Here is a 25,582-nt window from a genome sequence, read left to right on the forward strand (position 1 = left end):
ATTTCCACTGTTGGAAATCATTAGGCCATTGATGGACACTACGTTTCCTAGCTTGAGACAAAAGATAAGCATAATGGTCACAAAACCATCGGTCTACTTTCACATCGTTTCTAGCAGAAGAACGAGGATCGAAATGAGTCACTAAATGTTCTAAGGAATAGCCCAGGCTGCGATGATGCAGAAAATACACACAATATTGTCCACACACCAAGGAATCTGTGCCTTGTAATTTCACATTATTGAATCGGGTGGTTTGAGCATTTCTTCTCATAAAGTCAATGATATCGTCTTCCAAAGGGGGCAATCCGTACGAATCGAAATATTCCACACATCCTTCTTGAGGAAAGTAGATGGCTACCCAGTGGGTTCCTGGGAGATGACTGTCGTCCGTGTTGATCACGTAAGCTTGATGGTCTTTAGGTTTGCGATGAGGGAGTTCATCTTTAGCACAGACGACAGGATTCCAAGAAGCCGTATACGAACTGTGGTTCAAAAGGTAATAAAGTTCCCAGGTATCCATTGATTTGTGTGTGCTTTTTTCTTCTTCACAGGTAATAATAAGTTGTCAATTCGATCCTGACTTTTTGCTTGAAAATGTCTGACGAATAAACGGTTATTCGTTCTGTTTCCTCCCTCTGATTCAGGAGAGCTTCGATACGATGGATCTCTTGAGTGGTTAATGCTGGACAAGAATGTTCACGCAAGTCTTTATACCACTGGTGCAACACGTCTTTGTTCGAGATGAGACTCCAAGCTTCGTCCAGATACTCGTCCAATTTTTCTTCTTGACTTAACATTAGGCATTTATCGTGTTGAATTTGACTGGGATGATCGTTTTGACATCCATAACAATTTTTCTTGATCAATTCCGTCATTTTGTCGACCAAGTGTTTGGCAAAACAGGAGACTAAATGGGCTTCTTGTTCTGGCCATCTCGATTTCATCATGATCACTTCTTCTTTTTCCACGGTCTCCTTACATTCCATCTCCAGAGTTTCTCCACTAGGTAAAGAGGGATAACAGTCTTCCATGGCTTCTAGTAATCTAGGATGACTTCTCTTAAACTGTTGATTTCTATCGTATTATCAAATTCTGCATACAGGATGACGTTCACTGTGTTCCCTGCTTCCAGTGCACTCGCAAACTGAATTTCCACTCGAATCTGGCCAGATTTTATAGGGTGGAAATGTCCCTCGTCGCTGCCTTGGTCTGGAGTGAAATCGAAAGCCCACAAAGCATAGCCTCCGTCATAATCGTCGTACGTAATGCCGTGACTGGTGTTGGTTCCTAACTGACCGGTGGCTTCGTACAGGGACAAGTACGATCTCAAGTAATTCTTCTGGGCAAAGTTAGGCTCAAAAGGTCGGGTACACAAGGTCTTGCCATCGCGACTGACTTCGATCTTGGACACATTGTAATGCTTAAACTCAAAAGGATTTTCGTTGTGGACTCCGTTGAAGGCTGTATTCTTGACGATACCAACAATCAAACGCTTGGGTAACTGTCCTTGGAACAGATGATCTTCGATCATGGATCGCTGTCCAGCAGGAATGGTGAACGTTTTCACTTCTACGCGTCGTATGGGATACTTGGCAGTTGTTCTGCTTAACGTTTGACTGATATCGTTTCCCACTTTAGGTAACACTTCTACGCGACGCACGTAGAGCTTGGCTTCTTGGATAACAGTTTTGTATTCATTGGCATGGGTCATCAAATGGAAAGCGGCACTGCTACGATTCAGTCTCAGGCGGATATCCACACCGTTCAGCAAATACTTTTCTTGTAACCACATGTCCAAATGCAAACGATCCATCAGTTCTAAACTTCGCCCTTGCAGAATTTTAGTTCTACGTGTGTTAAACCCCACATTGTGAAGATTGTCATCTGCTGTCAGGGCTGTATCGCTAAACGTGTTCTCACCTGCCGTGTCAGGTTTCCATACCACGCAAGCATCCAGATGAGTGTTCTTGGCTTCTTTTCCGTACGTCAAGAGATTTTCCAAGTAGGCTCGATACGGGTAAGTATCCATGCTGCTACTGACCAGTTTGTTATTCAAGTACAAGTCCACTTCGCTAAACAAGGAATGCATGAAATTGTTGACGGGCGCTACCCTATCATTGGCTCCAGGATTGGTGTTGTCAGTTTTGATCACTTTGACTTTCAAATACAGGTAACTGCTATTCAGATCGATGTAATCTTCGGGCTGTCCTTTGATTTCAAACTCGATGGGAGCGGAATCGGTCAATGAGGAGACCGGGTGAAATTCCACCCACTGGGATTCTTGCATCGTCATCATGGTGGGGGGCATGGCAAACATATCCAGTTCCGTCTTGGAACAAGCACAAGACTCTCGGTGCATCATTTTTTTTGTTCTTCCTCAATAATCGAAAACGTCTAAGTCTCGAACGGTTCTTCTTTTCTTGGCCTTTCTCGCTTGAAGTCTGGTGAAAGGGTGTTTTCTGCGTCGTCTCTTTCTGCCTTGTCCTTGCTGAATGCCTGATTCGGTAGCGTGCAGGGCATTTATAGGTGTGTCTCGTCGGCCTAAAATGTCTTTACCCGTTTGCAGCAAGACATTTTTGCCTGCCCTCATGAAGGCTTCTTTAGGGTTTTGTTTGTCGATGATGACATTTTGGAGAAATTCTTTGCCTTGTGTCAGTGCCGCATCTTTCAAGGCGTGCAATCCTCGTGTTACCATCGGTTTCAACACCGGGGCCACCGAACGAAAGGCCGATTTTAACATGTCTCCTAAACCGTGTCCTCGCTGTCGAGCCACCCCTTGGTACACTGGATACATGACTTACGAGTCGTGAGAGAACCGTTTTCGAAAATGGAGTTTCACCGTGACTTTTCCTTTGGTGAATGGAATATTTTGTCCCAAATCTCCTTTTATAGTAATGTTGACCGTGTCCAAATACGACTTGCTGACCGGCAAATAGTGAGGATGGACAAATTCGCGGTGAACGTGATAAGTGTTTCCACCTTCCTCGTCAGCGTTTGTGGCAGAATCCACTTTGAAAGGAATGACACGCAGTAACGGCACGGAGGTGTGTCCCACCACGTTGTATTCCACCACATCGGAATACACAAAGATCAAATTCAGTCCTTGGTTCAGTTCTACCGGTAAACGAAAATACCTCGCAAAAATATCGTTGTCGGAAATGACTGGCAATTCGTTTTTCTTCATCATGGCCATTCTCATCTCCGTGTCACCGCCCAATATGTCAAACAATTCAGGACAAAATAAGAAAGACATGAATTTTTTGGATCCCTCAGAAAATTTCATCAGAAAGCGACGAGCTATTTTGTGGTATTCCAGGGTGACACTTTTTTGGACATTACTCAAAGCTTTATGGAACACGCCATTAAACCTGGAGGCTATGGCGCTGACCAAATGATGACCACTGAAATAATAGCCTGGGAGAATGAACAAGTTGTAGGTGGTCGTTTTAGTTTTGTCATCATAGGTTTTATTGGTAGATGTGCCAATCTTATCCAACTCCTCTTGCAATTGTTTGTCATGAACTTCCACCTTAAACCAATTTTGCTGGGCAGTGATATTGTGGACTTGGGTCGGGTGAATCATTTCTACTAAAGCCACTTCCCAATGGGCTTCGTGATCTAACTGGATGGCTTGAGGTAATTTGGCCGTGTAACAGCACAACGTGTTGTGGGGAAACACCTCCATGGAACTGTCACTGGGTAAGGTTAAGTAAAATTGGTTTTGGTGACTCATAATTCCAGAGTTCTGTGGCTGTCCGAGGGGATATTACTGGATGTCAGAGGCGTGTCTCCGCCCAAAATGGGGTTCTGGTTGTGGTTGTTGGAGTGGTGACTGGCACTGACACTGGCACTGGACACAACGTTCCCGTTTGAGGAGAATTTCAGGGAGGGATTGGGAAGCAGGTAACCGATGCAACTGCTCAATAAAATGGTCCACAATTGTTTGTCTCCTTGTTGCAAACTCAAATTGGCGATGGCTGCCCCGATGACACAATACACCACGAAGATTTGGCAGAAAAAGACGATTTGCGTTTTAGGCACACGTTCTCCACACCACACCCACAAGGGTTGTTTTTGTAAATCTTGCACAGAAGAACTAGGGGAAGAAGGACTGGTCGACGTAGCTGCGTCTGATGTGTGAAAGGGCATGATGGTCACTTCTTCTTTTTATAGTCGATGACTTGCGAAGCGTCGATCCAAGAATCGAAACTGGGTGGATATCCTTTCCAATGTACTTTGACTTCTTTGACACGTCGTTTGCCCACTTTACGGGTTCTGCGTTCGAGAATGCTTTCGATGTCGTACACGTCGTCTTCTTTTTTGGTGACACGTTGTAACTCGGGCAAATAAAACGTTCCTTTGAGTACTTCTCCGTTCATGTCTTCCAATTTATAGACGGCAGGATGACGGCCATGTACTCGTCCAGTGACGCGAAACAGTTCGGTCGTCCAGTTAGGTAAGTAACCTTTGTCGAAAGTGCGTTTGGTTTTGCCAATGCGCACCCAATCTCCTACGGTCAACTCTCCACTTTTCTTGGGGACAGCCCTCGTCGGGGACGTACCGAACAGGCGCTCGAACACCAGCACTTCGTTGTCGGGAGTCACGTCTTGCGGGGCACGTCCGATGCTTCGATGGTAAGATTGGTTGTACGCTTGCACCAGGTGCGGTAAGATGTCGATGTACTTCAGAGTGTGGTGATGCGTAAAATATTTCCACATGCGTTCTTTCAAAGTGCGTTGAAAACGTTCCACGATGCTGGCTTTGGTTTCGGGATTCTCGGTGGTAAAAAAATGAATGTCACGTTTCTTTAATTCTTTTTGGAAAGCTTGGTTCAGAAATTCGGTGCCTTTGTCCGTTTGCCATCGAAGAGGGTGACGACCGCTTTGTTTCAACACCCGTTGCAGGGCTCGCACTAACTCGCTGCTCGATTTGGAAGTCAAGGGCACGACCCAGGCAAATTTGGAAAAGACGTCGATGACACAAAACAAATATTTGTAACCACGATTGTAGCTGGCCAAATGAGAGACATCGGCTAAATCGGCTTGCCATTGATGATCGATGCCTTCCACTCGGGTGCGACTTCTGGCAAACTTGCGTCGAATGGGTTTGTGTAAAGTGTAGGTAGCTTGTTCTTGTAACCATCGTTGCACTTGAGGTAAACGGAGACTTTTCAGCCGCGTTTTGGCAGCACGATACAATTTTTGAACTCCTGCGTAACCTGCAGGATGCGAGGGATCGTAGTAAATGCTGGCTAAGACTTTTTCCATTTTTTGTGTTGGTGTGTTAATAAGTCACCCACTCTTCGGTGATGCTACTTTGGGTGGGACGAAAGGGTGGTTTGGAAACGGATTTACGTGTCCGATGGGCTACGGGAGTAGAAGTCGAAGGTAGTGGTGGTGGAGGTGGAGGTGGCAATGGAATGACTTTGGTTTTCTTTTCTTTTTTCACTTCTGGTTTCCCTTCTTTCTTTTTCACTTCTGTCGAAGAAGGCGTGGACATCATCTTTTTAACCCAAGCTTTCATTTCTTCTCGTTGGGGTGTGGGGGACGGGGTCAACAAGGATCCTGCAATCTTACTCGAAATGGGAGCTGCTGACGGTGTTTGAAACACTTCGCGCATCTCTTCTTCCTCAGGTCTTTGTGGGGTAGCATCTCTGGTAACCCTTGGGGATGGTAGTGGTGGTGGTGGTGGTGGTAATGATGGTGCTGGACTTTTCATCAAGGTCTTAAAATCTTTTAGAGTGGGTAAAGCTGTTTCGTCTAAAGCTTTCTGGTGAAAGAGTTGCAGTCTTTGCAAGAGTTGACCATACTTTTGCGATTTTTCTGTTTCGGACAAATCTTGGCGATCCATCAAGGATTGCAATTCGTGTTGTAACTGGGACATCTCGCTCAAATTGGGATTGGGAGGTAAATGCGGGGTGCGTTGTTCTTGCCACCGATGGTATTCCATCCATCGTTTGTAAGGCACTAAAGCTAGTTTTCGTCCTTCCATGGGGTTGTCAGGGGTGAATTCTGAGATCTTGGGACTTCCGAGGGCCTTTTTATCTTGCTCCCATCAGTCCTCCCAACATGGTTCCCAAGACTCCTTTTAGTATGGGGCCTAACAAGAGAGGTAAAATGCCTCCACGTTGGACCAACATCTTCTTTTTTTGACGAATGGGAATTTTCTTTTGAACCATTTTCCGAAGAACGTGACGATGTTTGCCTAAGCATTGTTTCTGGTGTTTGGACAAAGGGATCGTGCCTTTCAAAACGTTCAAACAACATTCGCACACGGTATCGATGACCTCTTTGGAGGCCGTTTGAATGAGTTTTTTTCGTAGGGGTGGAGAAGCTTTGGACAGGACAGATAACATGTCCCCATGTTTGGCTAAACGTGGTGGCAGTCCTTTCCTTTTTTTTCCTTGGGGTTTTCTGGAGGGTGACATCTTTGAGTCTTTAGGAGCACCTAAAAACACTGATACCCGACTCGGTCACAGGCCTTTTTTATACTGGAACGCGTCGCCACTGATTGTCTTTACGGCGTATCAGTTTGAGGACAGGCATGACACGTCGTGCAGGGGTACGCAACGGACTAAATCGAGCCAGTTCTTGCTTGGACAAATCCAGTAAACTTTGTAACATGCCCGATCTTTCATGGACTTTGATTTTAGGAGAAGGTACTTTGTGAGCAGCAGCCACTGCCGCTAAATGGGAAGGTCCTGCCACTGGGGAAGTTCTTTTGGGGGTCATCAACGGAGATGTTCTTGGTGTGATCAACGTCTCCAAGTACTCTTCAGTTCTGGGTGTCATCAACGGAGAAGTGGACGAACGTGAGGATGCCGGAGACGCAGTCACTGCCGTGGCAGGTCGTGGTTTGCGAGTGTAAGGTTGCGTCCTGGCCGAAGTGCCTCTCTTGCGACTAGTTTTCTTCTGTGGACTTTTCTTTTTCTGGGGACTTTTTCTCTGTTTCTTTTTCTGGGGGCTTCTTTTCTTTTTCCGGGGTGATGGTGGTGGTGTCTGGTAAGAGGAGGGTCCTGCCACTGGAGAAGTTATTCTTCTTGGGGACCTGGTCTTTTTCTTTTTCTTCTTGGGGCTTCGTTGGACTTTTGTCTTGGGGATAACTTTGGGGGCATTAGGATCCCATCTTAAGAGTGAGCGAATGATGACCCCTCCTAGAGTACCGCTCCCTCCAGGTTTCAAAATGATTTCTTTTTGGTTTGAGTGTCGATGCGGGGATCGGCCAGTTGGACCAAAGCGACTTTGTTTCGATCGAAAAAGCGTTGGGTTTGATGAGGAATCTGAATGATTCCTTGGAGTAATTGACGTGCCGTCACCGTGAACCATCGTAAGACTTCTTTGAGACTAGCTTCTAAGACACGAGCTCGTGTTTGTGGATCTTTTTCTCGACTGATGCCATACAAGGCACGAATCAATTTGACGGGAAGATGCGACTGAAGGGACGTCATGTTCACACTGTGTGAGACAGACGAAAAAGGGTCTGAGGTTTTTATAGATTTTTTTCATGGGGAGTGAAATGAAGTCGAGGACGGAGACGTGTACAGGACAGGCCCTCCGTCTTGGCACCAGTGGTGAAACAAGTGGGTACGAAATCGCAAATCCTCGGAGGTCGTAGGTTTCAAATCGACGAGTAAATAGGCGTGTGGAGTTTGAGTGGCATCGTCGTACGCCTGAGTCAGCCAAGGCGTTCCTAACTGTTTGGCTAAGACTTGCACTTGCGATTTATCTCGAGGACTTTTAAACAAGACCACGTAATGTGCATTGAGACTGATGGTGCGATGGGCTTTACTTTGTTGAAACAAATTTTGGGTGATGTAAACGACACTGGCATTACGGTGATGCCCTTTGCGCGTAAACCACAATTTAATTTCTTCTTCGTCTTCTCCTAACATGTCGTCGAAAATGACCAAATGGGTTAGACGGGAGTCAGAGACGATGCCATCGTCTTCTTTAGGAATGCCTTCCACAAACACGATGGAATCGCCTTGACTTTCACGCAAGAGGTTGTACGCCGATTGCCACTCTTTGTAACACCACACGATCCGTTGAGGGGGCCGATCGATCAAATGATGTTTATGTTCGATCAAACGTTTGACGAATTCGGTTTTGCCTGAACCGCTAGGTCCAGCAATGAGCATGTTAAAGGGATGGCGAAGATACAAAGCCTCCCAACTGGCACGATCTAAGTGTTCGTCGATGACTTTGACAGTAGAGGAAGAGGGAGCAGAGACAGCAGAGGTAGCCATGGTGTGAGAAATGTCACTTGTGACACGAAAAACAAACAAGACAAGAGTTTATATACTTTTTTCAGAACACGTTTATTGAATGTTTCAAATATGAACACGAAAGACAAAAATACATACAACCCAAATAGTGATGTACAGGAATATAAAACACAGCAAAGCGATCAAAGTGGAATATAAACAAGTGTCTGTACAACATGTTTTGGGTAACCAAGATGTCCTAGGGACAGTGTGTAATGTTCTTACAGTCTCTACATGAGGTATTGTCACACAAGTGTCCTCCCGGAATGACCTTTCAGGAATGTCCATGACAGTCCTGTCCTGAAGCGAGTGGTTGTTCTCGGTGACGGGTTCTTCTGGCACCGTCACTAACACAGGTTGAAAAGTAACTTTTTTCCTTGAACAACTCTTGTGCATACTGGGCCACTTCTTGGGTCCAAGCCTCAAAACCCCCCTTTTTCCAGTCACGAACATCTGTCCAATGAGGGTGTAAGTCACAAGCTACACACACATCGTCATACACGTCTTGGGTAGCTAAAAGTTGACGAATCTTTTTTTCCTGTTGAGGTCGAGAAGTATCCAGATGAAACCGCAAGGCTTTGAGCAAAAGGAGTTTTTCGTGACCATTTAAGGCCATGGAGGTGGTAAGTACTGATCGTAAAGAGTCCACAAAGAATCGGCTGGTAAACGAAATCCCAAAAAACAAGTCACTAAGACACACACCACTTGTCGTCCCAAATTGAATGGATACAGTTCTTGTAATAATCGATGGTAATGATCCACGGTTTGAATATGGTCATTGAGTTCCTTCCACGGAATCTGTTGGATGACATGTGACATAAACCGTGGCATGGCAGCCTGTTTTTATATTCTCTTTTTTTTGGATGCAATACACGTACTTTCTAGCCAGAGATCTTCGTTCTCCAGTAGGGAATCTAAATCTTGCATACTGTAACCGAAACGTCAGAGTTCGTTTAGGTGTTTCCTCTTCCGCTAAGCAGATTCCACGTAAAATATGTTTGTAATCCTTTAACTTGTCTTCCTCAATGCGTTGCACTAGGTGAATCTCGAAGTAACCATAATCATGAACATGTCGATCATTAGCGACCTCAAAGTTTTGAACAATGTCTGACCATTGAAAGAATTTCTGACGAATCAGTTCTCTTATACCATTCAGGTACCAGTGGTTAAAGATCTGGTGACGTATCGGATGCAATTGTTCTTTACGTTTGACTTGTATTTTGACCAGCTCTCGGTAAATGCGTTCTCTCAGCTCCACAGGCAAAGCACGAATGTTCTCTTGTAAAGTATCCATGAATAGGTCATACTAAATCCTCTTTGGTCTGACACAAGAAATGTACTGTTTGCACAAACATGGTTTTAATTCATTGTCGAATCTAAATCGTTTCACCACTAATTTACACATTACAATTCGTTCAGAAGTTTCCTCTTTCACCAAGTTGACATTGCGTGAAAGATGTTGGTAATTCGTTAACTCTTCCTCTGGAATTCGATGCAGTACGTTTACAATGTAGTAGATAGAATCGTCCATACCAAACGATTCCTTTTTATAACCAGGAGGTCGTTGATCAATGTCTGTCCAATGGAACACTTTTAACTCAATCAGTCCTTGTATAGCCTGAAGGTACCAGTGGTTCAAACACCGGTGACGTAACGGATGCAATTGTTCTTTACGTTTCACTTGTATTTTGACCAGTTCTCGATAAATGCGTTCTCTCAACTCCACAGGCAAAGCACGAATGTTCTCTTGTAAAGTATCCATGAACAGATTATTATGGTAAAAAGTTACTTCAATGTCTCGGTCCCACTAAAGGTAAGTAATGACAATTCGGTGACCATCGAGCATGTTCTACGTAGGCCGAATCTTGCGGTTCCCAGTGGTGAAGTGACACACCGCAACTGAAGCACTTGACTTTATCTCCTTCGCCCAAGTAGAAAAATCCGGCTCTGGCTAATTCTTCAGGGGTCGGTCCTCCCAGATACTTTGGCCATTTTCCTTTGAACGATTGAAGACGATTTTCAAAGTCACAGTATTCCGACGAACGCACAGGAAACGAATATTCGTTTTTCACAGGTTCGTTTCGATGAGGGTTAAGTGACATAGGTAGGAGTTTGCTCAGGGCTGGATGACATCCGTAAGGGGGTAGACGTGAAGGTGGACATTCCCCTTTAAAACGAAACCCAGTAAAATGTCCAAGAGGACGAGCAGCATCACTTTCGCATCCCACAGGTTTGACACGCACAGCATCACTTTCCATGATAGGGGTACTAAAGTTCCCATGATGCTTTACGGCATCGCTCAGGTCACAAGGTACAGCATCGGTCCCATCGCAAGGCTCACAATCGCACTCGTCTGCAAACTCCGTTACGCAATTACAATGGTAACCACATGGACAATCGCAGTTTCCTTCCGGACATTTTCCGTCGCAATGCATGGGTCTTATCCATCCAGTATTAGTCACACTAGAGGAAGATACAACTTTTTTACAATCCCCAAACTGGAACGATGCCTCTTTCAAAGTATTCATCTTGTTCGCTCGGTCTTGGTAGTCCCAATGAACTATCGATCTTGCCTAGGGTTCCTTTTTTATATACAGACCAATACCGACGTGACCGTACGGTAAGGTGAAATGATTGGGAAGTCGAACTCGCTTCTGGTATACAATTTGATAGACTTTTTCCAAGGGTCGACTGACGATGTGGTGAGTGGGTAAACGTACAATCTTGTTCGGTTGATAGGTGGCCACTTTAAAGTTTCCATCCTCTCCCGATTGCAAGGCTTCTTTCAATACCCCAAAGTTGACCACTCGACTGGTACGATAATTCAGAGTCAGTCCTTTCACTTTGCACGTCGTGTGCACTTCTCCTTGTTTGTCCCGGTATTCGTAGCCGTAATTTTTGGGACCGCCACTGACGAAACTTAGAATCTTGTCGTCGGGATGCTCGTCTGTCCAGGCTCCTAAACGGTCTCCTTCGATGTTAGGGTGATGTTGAATCGGGTGATGGATGTAAATGCAGCTGTCCGTGTCAAAGTACAGGACGCGTTCCCCTAACAGTTCTAAAGCTTCGTACAATTTTAAGCGAGCATGGGCTGTCACGTAAGCCGCAATGATGACATTTCCAAAAGGGTCGTCTTGTACAAAGTCGAGATCTTCTTCGTAATTGACCAAGATTAAATTCTCTCGAACGACGTCCACGTGTTTCATGTATTTGGTTTTGTCGTGAATCATCTGGAAGTAGCGGGAAGGTTCTGTCAAATATTCCGTCTTGGGTAAACACGGTCGTTGTGCCATTTTACCCCACAAGCAATTTAACATCACTTTGGCAAACGATCGCCTGCCTTCGTTTTTCTCGATGTGGTCTAAAGTGATGCCTTCTTGTTCGTAGTATTTCTCTTTGAATTTTATTTGGTCTTCGGGAGTGTGACACCAGGAAGGATAGCCGCTGGCTTCTTGTTTCAGTTTCAAAAAGGCATCCACGTAGTCGGCGAAAATGCCTTTCTGAGTAGGGTCACCCTTGCAGTATTGTTGTGTCTTGGGAAAGTGGCAAATTTCGTACACTTCTAACAGTTGGTATCCCATGTCCAAAGCTTTGAACAATTCTACGCTGACCCAGGTTCCCGTCAAGGCCCGTTCTTCCTGGGTGTGCTGACAAGCTTGGTCTTGGTTGCACGTTTCGGCACAAGTACGGCACAAGGGAAACATCAGTTTGCCTTGACAATGGTGAGGTAAGACGGGATGGTAGAGGTTCGTGGGAGGCAAAACTTTACACTTGATCAAGCCTTCGTATTGTCGAATGTTGACCAGGTCAATGTGTTCCGTCAGCAATTGTGGGTGCCCTACGGGAAAACGACAATATTTGCACACGTAGGGATACAGCGAACACACGTCCAAGTATTTGATTTCTTCTCCTTTCTCTTCGTCGGCTTGGTACAGCAAACAGGTGGCATTGGTCCTTCCTCCGTACAAACTATCCCTCGGGTTCAGCGGGTCCACGAACTGGTAACTTTCCACGAGGCGTTTAAACTCGGGATCGGTTTTCATACGGTGATCGTACTCGTGTTCCCACATTTCCACCACTTGGTATCCTTGCTGTTCCAACTTTAGGCGCCGCTGACAAGTGTCCTGGTACAAGTCTTCCATGGTTCGTTGCAAAAACTGATTTTTAGTGCCACGGTCAGGGTAACAGACGGGACATCCGTGAAATAAGCAACCGTTAAACTCGTACACGATCTTGGGGTTTTCTAAGTCCCAGCCATCGACCGAATACGTTCCGATGGTCTTTTCGCCCCCTCCGTTGCGGGCATGCTGAATCCACTTGTCTTCCTTGTCGCACAAGTAATGTAACCAACGTAGGGCTTTGACCGAGTATTGACGTTTGACAAAGTGGGTCGTTTGAGGACTGATGACAGCCACGGTCTTTTCAGGCATGAATCGTTGTCGATACACTAAGGAACACGCTTTGGCAATGGTGCAAGCTTCTTTCAAAGGATCGACCCCTCCGTGTTCCATGAACAGTTCTCGAAATTTTCCACAGCAACGCCGTAAAATGTCCACGTCGGAACGACAATACTTTAGCATTTCTTCCTGAAAGTCGAAAGGGTCCGAGGCGTGAGCCTGGTACCAAGCGTAGAAAGCTTTTCGTTGTTCGGTACGCATGTTGTCGGGGTCGTAATAGTGAGCCTCAGGTAAATGGGGTAGAACGGCGTGTTGATTGGCTTCCGTATTGAAAAAGTGTGGAAAGTACCCTTTAGCCATTTCTGTCATTCCAAACGTTTTAGGCATTCGACTCAAAGGCATGGCCAAATAGCTCATCGAATCTTTAAACTGCACTTGTCCCACTTGCATGAAAATGATTTTGGCTCCGTTCAAAGTCACTTTAGGACGTTCGGTGCCTTGTTCCGTATAGTACCTCAAAAGAAACTGTCCATCGTATCCGGAGAAATTGTGAGCCATCACCGTGGCATGACGATGACAATCTCCGTAACGTTCGATGTCCTCTTGGCTCCACGTCTTGTCGACGGGGTCTAAGACCCATTGGGCAAAATCGTCTAACGTGTTTGGTCCCCGAAAGATTTTTTCACGCCCTCCGGGTATCTTGCTGCAGTGAGGGCAATGACTGAAGATAGGTTCTTGAATGCACTTCTCGCACGCTCGATGAGCCACGCAGAAATTAGGAATGTGAATGCCGGTCTCTTGCATGCATTCGAAATCGAAAAAGATGAAATTGCCTTTCTTCTTGTGACCGTCCTCTTTCTCTGGTGGGGGTTGGTATTTTTGCACGTAACATTCGTGTTCCAAGTCCACGATGTGGTGACAAATGTGACATTTTTTCTTTCCTGAACATACGTGTGCCTTGGTATTATTGGTACGTATGACTTGTTCACACGTAGAGCACAATCTCAGCAGTTGACAAGCGCATTTCTTCTGTGAACCTTGCGTTTTCAGATGTTGTTGGTAACAGGTAGGGCTGACAAACGTGCGCAGACAAGTTGAACAAGGCACTGGTTCTTCGCTCAGACAGGGTGAAGAGGCCAAACATCCTGTGCATTTCGATCCACAATGCTTGTGTTGCTCTCGATTGTTATAACCATGGTCACATTTCTCACAGTAATAACTGTATTTCAGGAATCCGGTGATACTGGTAATGGTATCGAAATGTTCATCGTGATGATAAAGGTGAATGTATTTTCCGTCCTTAAAGTCTTGGCCTCGAAACAACAGAGGTCCGCGCACTTCTTGAGGGTGCACTTTCAAGGTGTATCGTGGAGCTAGGGCATCTTGCAATTTTTGCATCTCAGGAATGCCACAGGGTGTGTCTTTGGACAGTCCGGCTTGTTGTAACAGGAGTTCTGCTTCGCTTCGTTGTTTGGCTCGATCGGATCGTTGAATAGTGTTCCAGGTTCTTTTCCATTCTACCGTGTCGTTCTTGTTGGCATAGGTTCGTCCCACCACGATGGCACGGGCTAAACACATCTGGTCATGAGGGTTGTTAATTAGGACGAGACTCTTTTTGGTGTTGCGAAGGTCGTCCACCAATAACATCTTTTTGCGTCCGGTCCCTTGAGGAGGAGAGACGTGGGTCATGTCCAATGTGGCTTTTCCATCGGTGATGTCAAACTGGTCATTAGATTGTTGTACGTGTTGAATCTTGTCCATGATTTTGGAAGCGGTCAATTCTGCAGGGGTGCTAAACTCGATCCAAACAGGGGATTTCAAACCGTCGTGTTGTATGGAAAGTCTCAAGCGATCGTCTTCTTTGGGTTGACATTGTTGCTTGAGTGCAGTGAGCAAAGAATCCCACACCTCAGTGATGAACACTTCTGCTTTCTCTAACGGTACTTCAGCCTTGAAATCTTTAAACTTCACCGTGTATTTGTAAGCCGTGGTTCTAAATTTTCTAGAGGAGCGCTTTTCCGTCTCTCGAATGGAATAGTACTTTTCAGGGTTGACTAAGGGTGGTAAACTTGGTTTAGAGGTTTCAAATTCTGGTTCACTCATGTCCTCTTCAAAATCACTGGCATGAATTTGTGCCAAGATTTCAGCCCTGGTTCGAGGCGATAGATCACGTTTCTGCCTCTTACTTTCTTCTTCTTTCTTCTCGAATGAATGGGATCGTTTCATCTTGAAAGCAAAAAGTCAAATGACTCAAGTTCAAACACCATAAACTACTTTATAGTCATAGCAGACCAGCGTATATAAAAGGGTGTGTGTCTTGTCCTTTCACTATTCATTTCACTCTCAAGCCGAGCACAACGATGGAAGAGACTGACCAGATGGAACGTTTCGTTAGAGCTTTGCGAGGGGTCATTAGAAAATTCTCTTCAGACCAGCCGACAGACTACTCTCCTTCCTTTCGAGATAAAAGTCAAGATACTTGCTATATCTGTCAGAAGAAAGGGCATTGGTCTTCAGAGTGTCCAGACCGTCAAAAAAAAACAAAAACAGGGACTAAAAAAGACAAAAGTCAAGATACCTGTTATTATTGTAAAGAAAAAGGACATTGGTCTCCAGATTGCCCAAAAAAGAAACAAGAGGAGTCAGAAGAAAAGAGGAATTCTTCAGAAGAAGAGAGGGATTCTTCGAAAGAAGTTAGGGATTCTTTAGAGGAAGAAAAAAGACAATTCTATTTACAAGAGGCAAAGAAAGAGGAGAAGAAGAAAAGAAGAAGGGAAGAAAATGAGGAAAAGACAGTGAAGAAATTCAAGAAACAGAGAGACTAAACAAGGAGAAAGAAGAAGTCAATGAACTTTTCATTAAAGTGTTGTGTTGTGAATTGTGAATTGGATTGTAAAAAATGGAGAAAAGAATAAATGAATGATATAAGGTAAGTGTCTTTGAGTTGTGATTTTAAAATAAGAACGTACACTCACGCACTCATACACAGACACGTACTAAAAGGGTAAAATGGGTGGGGTTTTTTTTGAGTTATTGGCAAATTGAAATTGTATTTCTTTTCGAGAAATGTGGGTGGCCCTGAAAAGGGCCTTTTTTCTTCATGGTGAAAGGGTGAGTTTAACCAATCAACTTTAACTGCCTTATGCCTTTGCCACGGCCAAGGCCTACTTCTGAACTGCGTAATGCTGATGATGATTGGGTTGAAATCACTAAGGGTGGTACGGTAGGCTTAGTCACAGGGTTGACGTGTTTAGCTCGGGAAGGTCGTATTCTCTTCGGTCGTGATAATGAAGTCTGATACATTTGTTTCAGACTTCTTAACTCCGCTAAAATGTCCAACAGTACCGTGACCGTTTGATTTTCACCCTCTTGTTTCTTTGCTGCTACTACTTCTTCTTGCTGTTGCTGCTGTTGTTTTTTTCTTACCTCTTCTTCTTGTTGCTGTTGCTGTAGGAGAAAAGCCTGTTCCGCTTCCTTTTGTCGTTGTATAAATTTCTCCAATTCTTCTTTTTGTCTCTGTCTAAAATTTTCCACTTGCGGTAATGAAGAAGGTAACGCAGGTTCCGGAACAAATTCTTGCGAGGAGAGAAAATCCACAAAATCCCAATTCACTTCTTCTGAAAGTAAGTCCGAGTTCCCTTGGGCAGTCTCTCCTGCTGGTGCACCCCAATGGATCGTTTTCTGAGTTTCCGTCATGTTGAATCACTGTCGCATAGATTGACTGCACACAAGCGCTAGCGAATCTATATAGACTACGTGACGTCACATACTGCACTCTTACGATTGGATGCGGACTGACTGAATTCTGTAACGCGTGTTTGGATTGGTGAATGAACTCAATCCGTTTCAATCCTTCCTGTCCCTATAAATAAGCGCCGTTCACTGCATTGATTCACCTATTCTCGGAGCCTCAACATGTGGACAGACGTTGAATCTTCAACCCTTGTGTCAACAATGATGTTCAGGACGGACATGCTCATGTATGTCCGAGCCAAGTGGACCGTTGTCCACAGGACCAACAGCAGCCTGTGGATAAGAAGAGTCTATATAGAGAGACAAGGTTGCCTCAAGAGGACTCTGATGTATGGCCCTGCTGTAAGACGAAGTTTGAGGAAAAGAAGATGTCGCAAATGCCCTCTATGTTAAGGGTATATTAACATAAACCAAAGGCCCTTTTCAGGGCCAGCCATATTTCTCGAAAAGAGATAGTCTTTTGAATTGCCTACCCCTTTTTTAAAAATTTTTTTTAAAAAAATCCCATGTTAAATTCCCCTTGTCCCTAAACAAGCCCAAACTCTATTCCCATGTTAAATTCCCCTTGTCGGTAAAGTGCCCCACGATTTTTCTCCATGTTAAATTCCCATTGTACGTAAAGTGCCCCACGATTTTTCTCCATGTTAAATTTCCATTGTACGTAAAGTGCCCCAAGGGTGTTTTTAATGCTAATTCCCATTGTACGTAAAGTGCCCCCCTTCACTACTCCAGTATAATGTAAACACTGAGTTTACATTATGAGCCAATTGTTAGGTTACTTTCTAGACTGGATATGAGTAAAAGACGGGATAAAACTAATCCAACAAAGCTGACTTCGCCTTCACTGCCAGAGTTCTCAGAGCAAATAAATACTAGGACCACATAGCATAGCGTTGATACTAGTACAGACCACATAACCTAGCTTTCATAGTAGATCATACCACATAACCTAGATTGATACTACGACCGACCACATAACCTAGCTTTGATGCTAGGAAATACCACATAGCCTAGCTTTCATACTAAGACTAATCACATATCATTGCTTTGATACTAGGACAGGCCATATAACCTAGCCTTGATAATAGGATAGACCACATATCACTCAGTCTTGATATCAGAGCAGACCATATAACCTAGCCTTGATACTAAGACGGGCCATACAACCTAGCCTTGATACTAGGACAGGCCATACGACATAGCCTTGATACTAGGACAGGCCATATAACCTAGCCTTGATACTAGGATAGACCATATCACTATATCTTGATACCAGGACAGACCATATAATCTAGCCTTGATACCAGGACAGGCCATACTACCTAGCCTTGATGCTGAAATAGGTCATACAATCTAGGCTTGATACTGAAACTGGCTATACAATCTAGCCTTGATAACAAGACAAGCCATATAACCCAGCCTTGACACCAGGAAGGACCACATAACCTAGCCTTGATACCAGGACAAACCGTCTAACATAGTCTTGATGCCAGGACAGACCATATAATCAAGCCTTGATACAATGACAGACCATGTAACTTAGCTTTTAGCTTTGATACTAGGTCAGGCCACATAAGCAAACCTTGATAACAGGACAGACCATACAACCTAACCTTGATATCAGGACAGACCATAAAAGGATAGGTAATACAACTTAGCCTTGATAAAATAGAGTTTTGAAGCCGCAGATCTAAAGCTATTAATGACATACACAGACTGTGCAGATTTAAAGCCTATCATGGCATATTAACATAATGCACGTTTGACGACGAACACATATGTATTCTATATAATTACCAACTCCCAAACGATAACGAACAACTGTATATTTTACGTAATTACTAACTCCCAAATGACAGTGAACAACTGTATATTTTAAATTTTTACCAACTTCCAAGGGCTTTAGACGCATAATCTTAAAATAGTCATGACATTTATAATAGTAAAAGAATGTTTCGAATGGTTGAATATTGAGATGAAATGATTTTTGTTTCCAGTTTACATAGTAAAAAGAAATATATATGAAAAAAGGTTGTGTTCGCCAATGATAGTTCAAATGAAAAAAGTAGAATAGATATGATTTCATTTCAGACTTTATTATATACGATGGTTTTCTTTATGTAAACTAAACATTCTTAGAATCTACCCGTTTTATCTGACTTCTGACATCTTGCTGTATGGTTCACAAACATAAAACAAACAAGCAAACATGAAACTCACTCATATTTTCCCCTACAAATGTAGCATGTAAGATAAATATATGGAAATAAAACGAAATCAAACTTATAAGTATTTGCAAGGGCCTATTATAATTGTTTAGCATGGATAAATAGTAAATGGAGAGATAGAAAAAAGTAATGTGTTACACGTGACAATACCTTTCTTACAACAATACACAGTAAAATCATCACTCAAATCTTGCTTTGATACCGTATTCATATTTATAAACATTAGATGCAATGACTTCCCAATGCATCAAGTAACTCGAGTTATTTTTTCATACATAAATAAAGGCTATTTATTATGCAGTAGATTTTGTCATGCACATTTACACGTTAAAAGCAAACCAAGGGTATTGAACAAATATTTAATTCTGTTAGAAATGCTTGCCATTATGAGTTGTTATTATGCTATTTCTGGACGGGGGTGGGTGGGTGGAGAAAAAAAAGAAAATGGAGGGGAAAATAGGTGACTGGATCACCTCGTTGCAGTGGCGTCACTAAGGTTTGTGTCACCTGGTGCGGTAACTCATGGTGTCACCCCCATGGACCTCCTTCCTGCACAAAATTATGATTCTTGTATAGACAGTCGTGTGCGTAAATCATGGTGTCACCCCCTGGACCTCTTTCCTGCTAAGAAATTCAAAGAAATTATAGACAGTCATTTTGATGTCACCCCCGGTGCGGTCAGCCCCCGCCCCCCCCCTCCCCGTGACGCCACTGCCTCATTGTACTGCAAAACGGTAAACCCTATGTTTACCGTCAGAGATATTTGCACAGTTACGTTATGGTATAAGTTCTGGATGCATTCCCTGTTGAAAAGTTGAAAATCACAAAGACCGCGATGTTGCAGTATTTGATAGTCGCTTGACGCAAGGGTTTTCATAATTAAGAGACACATTATTGAACCATATCTGTCCGAAGTTGATATGGTAAATATTCATCTTCTTAGACATTTAATTTCCAAGATACTTTTTCTTGAACAAGAATAAGACGATATACGAGCCGAGTATCAAGTATTGAACACCATCTTGCGTTGTAGAACTGCTAAAACATATGGACGATAATTCGAATCATCATCGAGCTTCTCTCTTTATAGGAAAATGTAGACATCAAGATTTTGGATCACGTGAGCAAGCGATGTAAGTAAGAAATGGGCAAACGAGAGGTCCAGTTTATATACACTAGTTGTAGGCTCGCGTGCTGGCTTATTAAGGAGACAAATTATGTCTTAATTCTTATGTCTGCGAAAATAAACCATCTTGCTATGGATTTCATGCAGGTAAGGCTACCGTTGGATTTCGTAAATTTCCAATTTGTCTGTAGTAATGCGTTCTGGCCTGCCACAAACGTTATGTCAAAAGTCAGAGGAAATTAGAACCATATTCCCTGGTTCTCGATATACGGGGATGTTCCTGACTACAATTTAAACTTTTTACAATGTAAAGATACAGTACATAACGACAACTGACCGAGTGCTCACATTGTAACCACACTACTGTTTTCACGCGAATTCTAAAAATTACTGACTCTGTTCGATAGATCAAACATCAAACAATTATAGGCATCGAAGTTCATATCCCATCGACTGTCACAGCCCCAACCCCAAAGCTATATCACTCATAGTATCACGCAATGAATATTTCTTTTGTGTCGAGAAGCTTTCTTAATTCACAATATAAAGAACATAGCAAACGGAAACTTGGCGGAACACAACAGTACCTAGAAAACATCAGGTCACTGACGCATATTTTGACACGACTAATTGAACGTCAAAACTGGTGGGAAGAATAGCTCCAAATAGTTCTCTCCTTTTCTGCACTTTTTATGTATTGTTGGAACTAGAAGGGCAACATTTTAAGTTAACGGAGGGTATCCACAAAATGTTTCAACTGTGCCTTGTTGGCGCCAGTAAGTTCGTTAATCTGTAAATAAAAAATGATCTTAGATTATTTTAATATATATATGGTGTCACCCCAATGGACCCCCTTCCTGCACACACACACACACACACACACACACACACACACACACACACACACACACAGAGAACGGTAAGTACTATCTGTGGATTCAACAGGATAATGCTTGATAATAGTAACATAACGTTTATAAATACAAATAAATAGCATTATCATGCAGGTTAGAGAATTTTAATTCGTACCGTACGGAGATTCGAACCTGGGTCTGCGGATAAACTGCATTCATCGCCTTGCCAGTAAGCACCGACTTCTATATCATCTCAACCATGCACACATCACCAAAAAATGATGTTATAGGCATCTGTGCGTAGTAGACACACCCGCATGTCGACCTAGTAATTAATTCTCATTTGTACAATACATTCCGGATTCCTAATACTGCAATCAAGGTATACAGAAATAATTATAGGGTATTACATGTGAGTGTGTCAGCTACGCACGGATGAATATACCACCGATACTTAACATCATTTTTATGATGATGTGTGCGTGGTCGAGATGTTATAAGAGTCGGTGCTAAGAGTGCTGGTAATTTAATTCTCTAAACTTCTCTCAGATTCAGGTTCTTTTAATAACTTTAATTCGATTATTTGCCAAGTAAGTAAACAGTTTTAGGTGGATTAATTTTTTATAGGTCTATTTAGAGTGAAAACATCGGCAGACGATGGGAACATAGTTTCTGAATTCTTTCTATCTAAAATTACTAATATATATTACTAGAACAGGAACAAAATTATTATTTAAATTCATACTGAAAATTTAGCAGTTGATGGAGAATGTGTTGGTTTCGTTTTTCATTGATGGGTGATTTTACAATTATATTTTCAAATATAGTTTTAGAACTTATATATTTAAACTATGTAATGTAAGAATATCTCTACACGTGCCAACTAATATGCAGACTAAGGCTAACTAAAGAAACGACGATAAATGAATGAATGAACTCAAAATTATCCCACTGGGATATCTCACAGATAACTACGAACTTTTTCCAGAAGTTGGATTTGGCCCGATTATTTTTAACAATATTCCATTTGGCCACCAAGTTGACACATCGACACCTGTCAAACATCCGAGTAAAGGATCATAAATATAATTATAACTGTAATATTGAAAATTAAAATTTGTGACGAATACAACTAGTTTGTAGAATTGTTTTAATATAATTAGTTTGTTATGTAAAGTGAAAACTTGCTGTTAATATTATTAAATTCGTAACAAGATTACTCAGGAATTTTTGTAAATTCTTTTCTGATGGAAACTACTAACGTACCATTATAGTGCAAAAGTACCGTGTTAGGTATCAAAAGAAAACAAAATACTGCGGTAAACTGATATGCTGGTAATTCCATGCACCTCTAATAACATATAAAAATAATGGAACCATAGCGAAAAAAACAACATACTAGAGTTCCATATCGGAAAAACTTGAATGTCGGCATGTCGTAAATTTCGTATTTTCCCGCCACATCCTATAAAATATAAAAGAGATTTGTGTGTTAAATTCGTGGTTGTGTCTTCTGTGAATAAAAAGTGGTATACAAGAATTCTCAGTTTTGAATATCCCAAATAATTCAGTTTCGAACTGAAGCCTCAACGTCATGGAAGACTTATAAAGCGTGACGTATTAAAGCTGAAGAGATATATTGCTTGATTTTCCCCGGAACAATATGAATTTACAAAAATAGGTAATTTTTTAAAGCAGGGAAGTGAAACTCACCCATCAATAGATAACGCGAGTCTTCTAGTGGACTTTTAGACCAGATCTTGTGTCATCCCCAGGACTTCTAACACATACACCATATTTGTATGACGGTATGAATGAATTCCAGTGCAATCGATTACTGCGACAGATTAGATCAAGGTGGTCTAACATCTGCAACACAGTCTACGAAATTAAGGCGGATTTACAAAATGGTTGATGGTATTTAAACCACGTTATTCCTTTTTTAAGATTTCGCTTGGATATGTCTGTGTTTTTATAGCATTCGTTGTTCTTGCTTTCTGCGCATTTCGATCTTTAAAAAGCAAACTCGTGTCCATTTTTAGTGAGATCCCTTGCTCGACAAATGATCCTGACCTTTAATAACAGCTGCTAGAACCTGATATCGAAGCGAAATGCAATAATTTCTGAAGATTGGCTTGTTGTTGTTGTTGTTGTAGGGTATAACGCCATTTTTTCAGAACAAGATAGGCTATACATGACGGTCAGTATGGAGGAAGAACCCTGGAAAACCCCGGAAAGAACCACCGACCCACGAGAAGCTACTGGCAAGCTTTCTCACATACCCACATTGGCCAAATATGAGACTCGAACCCACGCAGACAGAGGTGAGAAGGCAGTGATCCGTAACGGAGAGCGCTTAAGACCACTCGGCCACTCAGGGCCCCGAAGATTGGTTTGTAAAGTCTGCCATATGCCTTCTTCGGCAAAACGGGCGAGTGTTGGAGTGCAGGAAGGTCTGTGCAGTTACATTCTTTTAACTTAAATTTCAATCGAAGTCACGGCGGGGGGGGGGGGGGGGGGCTTGTTGTTATTAAAGCGTTGATATAGATAAAGCTTCATATAAAATAAGCTGGGAAGCGAGAAAATAATGGTAAAGAGTCCATGATAAGCTACACTTTCACAAGTGTAAGTTCAAATTCAAAGTTATGTAATATTTATTGTATTTCAATCTTAAAACAACAAAGAAAAATCTGTTAGATTTATTAATAACTATGCCGTAGTTAATACAGTTTCAGTGTAATATGATTACCAATCAATATCTAAAGAAGTTTTTTGATTGTAAGACAATAAATATACTCTGTTGATTTGTATACAAATAAATATAGAGTATATTGATTGGGTTACAATCAATATATATATGTTTGTGTAAGGGTTGAATAAAGTATATGCACAAGCTTTTGTAAAGAACTTACTATAAGGACTCCAGCAACTAAGAATAACTGTTAAGGATTAAACAAAAAATAAAAAAAAAATAATACAAATAAAAAAATAATAAATACGAAAATTCAACGTAACATAGGTCTTCTTAACATGAAGACTCATACCAATTTATGTAAAATCCATGAAGTCCTTTAAAAGCTGTATACGTGACAGGAAGTGCGGACGGAAGTGAGTAACAACACTGTGTGTATGTGTGTGTGTATGATTTTGGATTTTTTCAGTCATATTGCTACGATGTCTGCAGTGTTGCAGTTTATAGTGATGTCTAGCACTGGGGCATCATGCCGCAGACATGTAGCATGATGTCCCACCCAGTCACAATATCCTGACACCAGGCCGACCAGTCCTAACCTCTTAATGCTGAGCACCAAGCTAGGCAGCTGTTAGTACCATTTTTGTAAGTCTAACAACACTGTATATTTTTTAAATACATATGTCGCGGCATACCTCTGCTTCGTCTACGTCTGCCTTCAAAAATAAAACGTCAGAGTAATCAGCTTCCAGCTCCTGCAAATACAATGATGTTTCTCTTATATTTGGTTGTAGTTCGTCTGTGGGGAGAAATAGAAGACTACAGATTTAACGAAAATTCTCCGTAAGTTTTGAAACTAGATATGTTGTGCTGAAAGTCAAAGAATTCAACACACATTGGAAATTAATAATTTCTGAATTGTCAGATATGCATATGTTCACAAAAGTAACGATTAAAAATGTTACTACTACTAATTTCCACCGTCTTTATATGGTAAAAGGAGATAGTCGAGTCGAATTTGTTAAGTTAAACAGCTACAACAAAGGTTTCGTTTTGTTGACACAAACGCACATTGACAGTTACGCACATTATATTAAATAGAAAAGAAACATAAATATACTTACGCACAATATGTACAGATCAACCATGTTATAATTAAAAGCTCATTTTTTTCTTTGTTAACTTTGCATTGTCTGAATAGTTCGGTATTTGTCCATATTGCACTGTTTCATATTGCACGACACGTGTGTCTAAAAATAGTATAGTGTATTGAGAACTACTTTTATTGTAAACAAATAACGTACTTTCACGTAGCAGACTCTTTAGTTTTCGATTTCTTACATTTTGTCTGTGAATAAACTTTCGATTTATTACATTTGTCTGTGAATAAACTTTCGATTTATTACATTTGCTTGTGAATAAACTAATCAAGCTGTTTCGTCCATTTGAAGCAGATGATTAGGTTAACTATGTTGACGAGTTCATTGAATCATAAATAAAACTTTCAAATGAGCAACGAATGAACGTGATATTCGCTATGTCAACAACAAATACGAGAGATGAATTAATTGAAAATACTATTCTGATCCTTGAAACAGTTTTTAGGAGAAATATTCGTAACTTTTCGCAAATAGAATGATCCATACTATGACCAGTGCTCTATAGGGTCTAAACACTATAGCATAGAAAAGTATACTGAAGCCAATGGCTATTGCATATCTATCAGACACGTATCATTTTTACAAGTCAGTCAAAACACTAAATTCGAGAAAAAAAAACTGCTCTTGATGGTTTTGGTAGGAAACTAAGAGACTCAGAGCTAAAAAGCCATAAATAAGAAAAAATGTTATTTCCACTGGCTAAATGGACTGTCACACGACACTGGCTAAATGGACTGACACACGACAGCTGCTTTGCAATTTTCCCCGTATAACTATTTTTGTATAATGTTAGCCTAGCGATATAAGACATGTACTGTATGATACAGGTCATAGCTGCCCCCCCCCCCCCCCCCCCAACAGCGGGCATGCAAGTGACTGGGCATAAACATATGTCGTCTTTAGCTGGTAAAAAAATATATTTAAATTTATGCAACTTGAATGTCCTCAAAATATACTTTCTTAGTTCTGCAAACCCGAATGACATGATCCATGTCATGGAAAACCTGATACACGCCGAAACTGTACTGTAATTTCAAATACATTTCCACCTGAATTTAAACTTCTCCTTACTGTACTGAATTGACGAAAGAAATCCAGTTCAACACAAG

At 42.0% G+C, this 25,582-nt stretch overlaps 1 protein-coding gene across 2 annotated transcripts in view; it reads right to left on the reverse strand.

Moving 5' to 3' along the window:
• Window positions 1-25,582, reverse strand: part of LOC149807632 (thioredoxin-like) — a 39,521-nt gene that overhangs the window by 11,203 nt on the left and 2,736 nt on the right. The window contains exons 3-5 of one of the 2 annotated variants that reach the window (XM_089969000.1): window positions 24,009-24,068; window positions 22,021-22,086; window positions 18,489-20,557 (exon numbers count right to left, since the gene is read on the reverse strand). In XM_089969000.1, the coding sequence (XP_089825126.1) occupies window positions 20,495-20,557; window positions 22,021-22,086; window positions 24,009-24,068 (189 nt within the window). In that variant the 3' untranslated portion in view covers window positions 18,489-20,494. Of the gene's footprint in view, window positions 1-18,488; window positions 20,558-22,020; window positions 22,087-24,008; window positions 24,069-25,582 lie in introns of those variants that run through there. The other variant, XM_089969007.1, reaches the window with a different exon arrangement.

This window comes from Sinohyriopsis cumingii, chromosome 1 (assembly GCF_028554795.1).
Source record: "Sinohyriopsis cumingii isolate HCF-2022 chromosome 1, ASM2855479v2, whole genome shotgun sequence".
NCBI lineage: Eukaryota > Metazoa > Mollusca > Bivalvia > Unionida > Unionidae > Sinohyriopsis > Sinohyriopsis cumingii.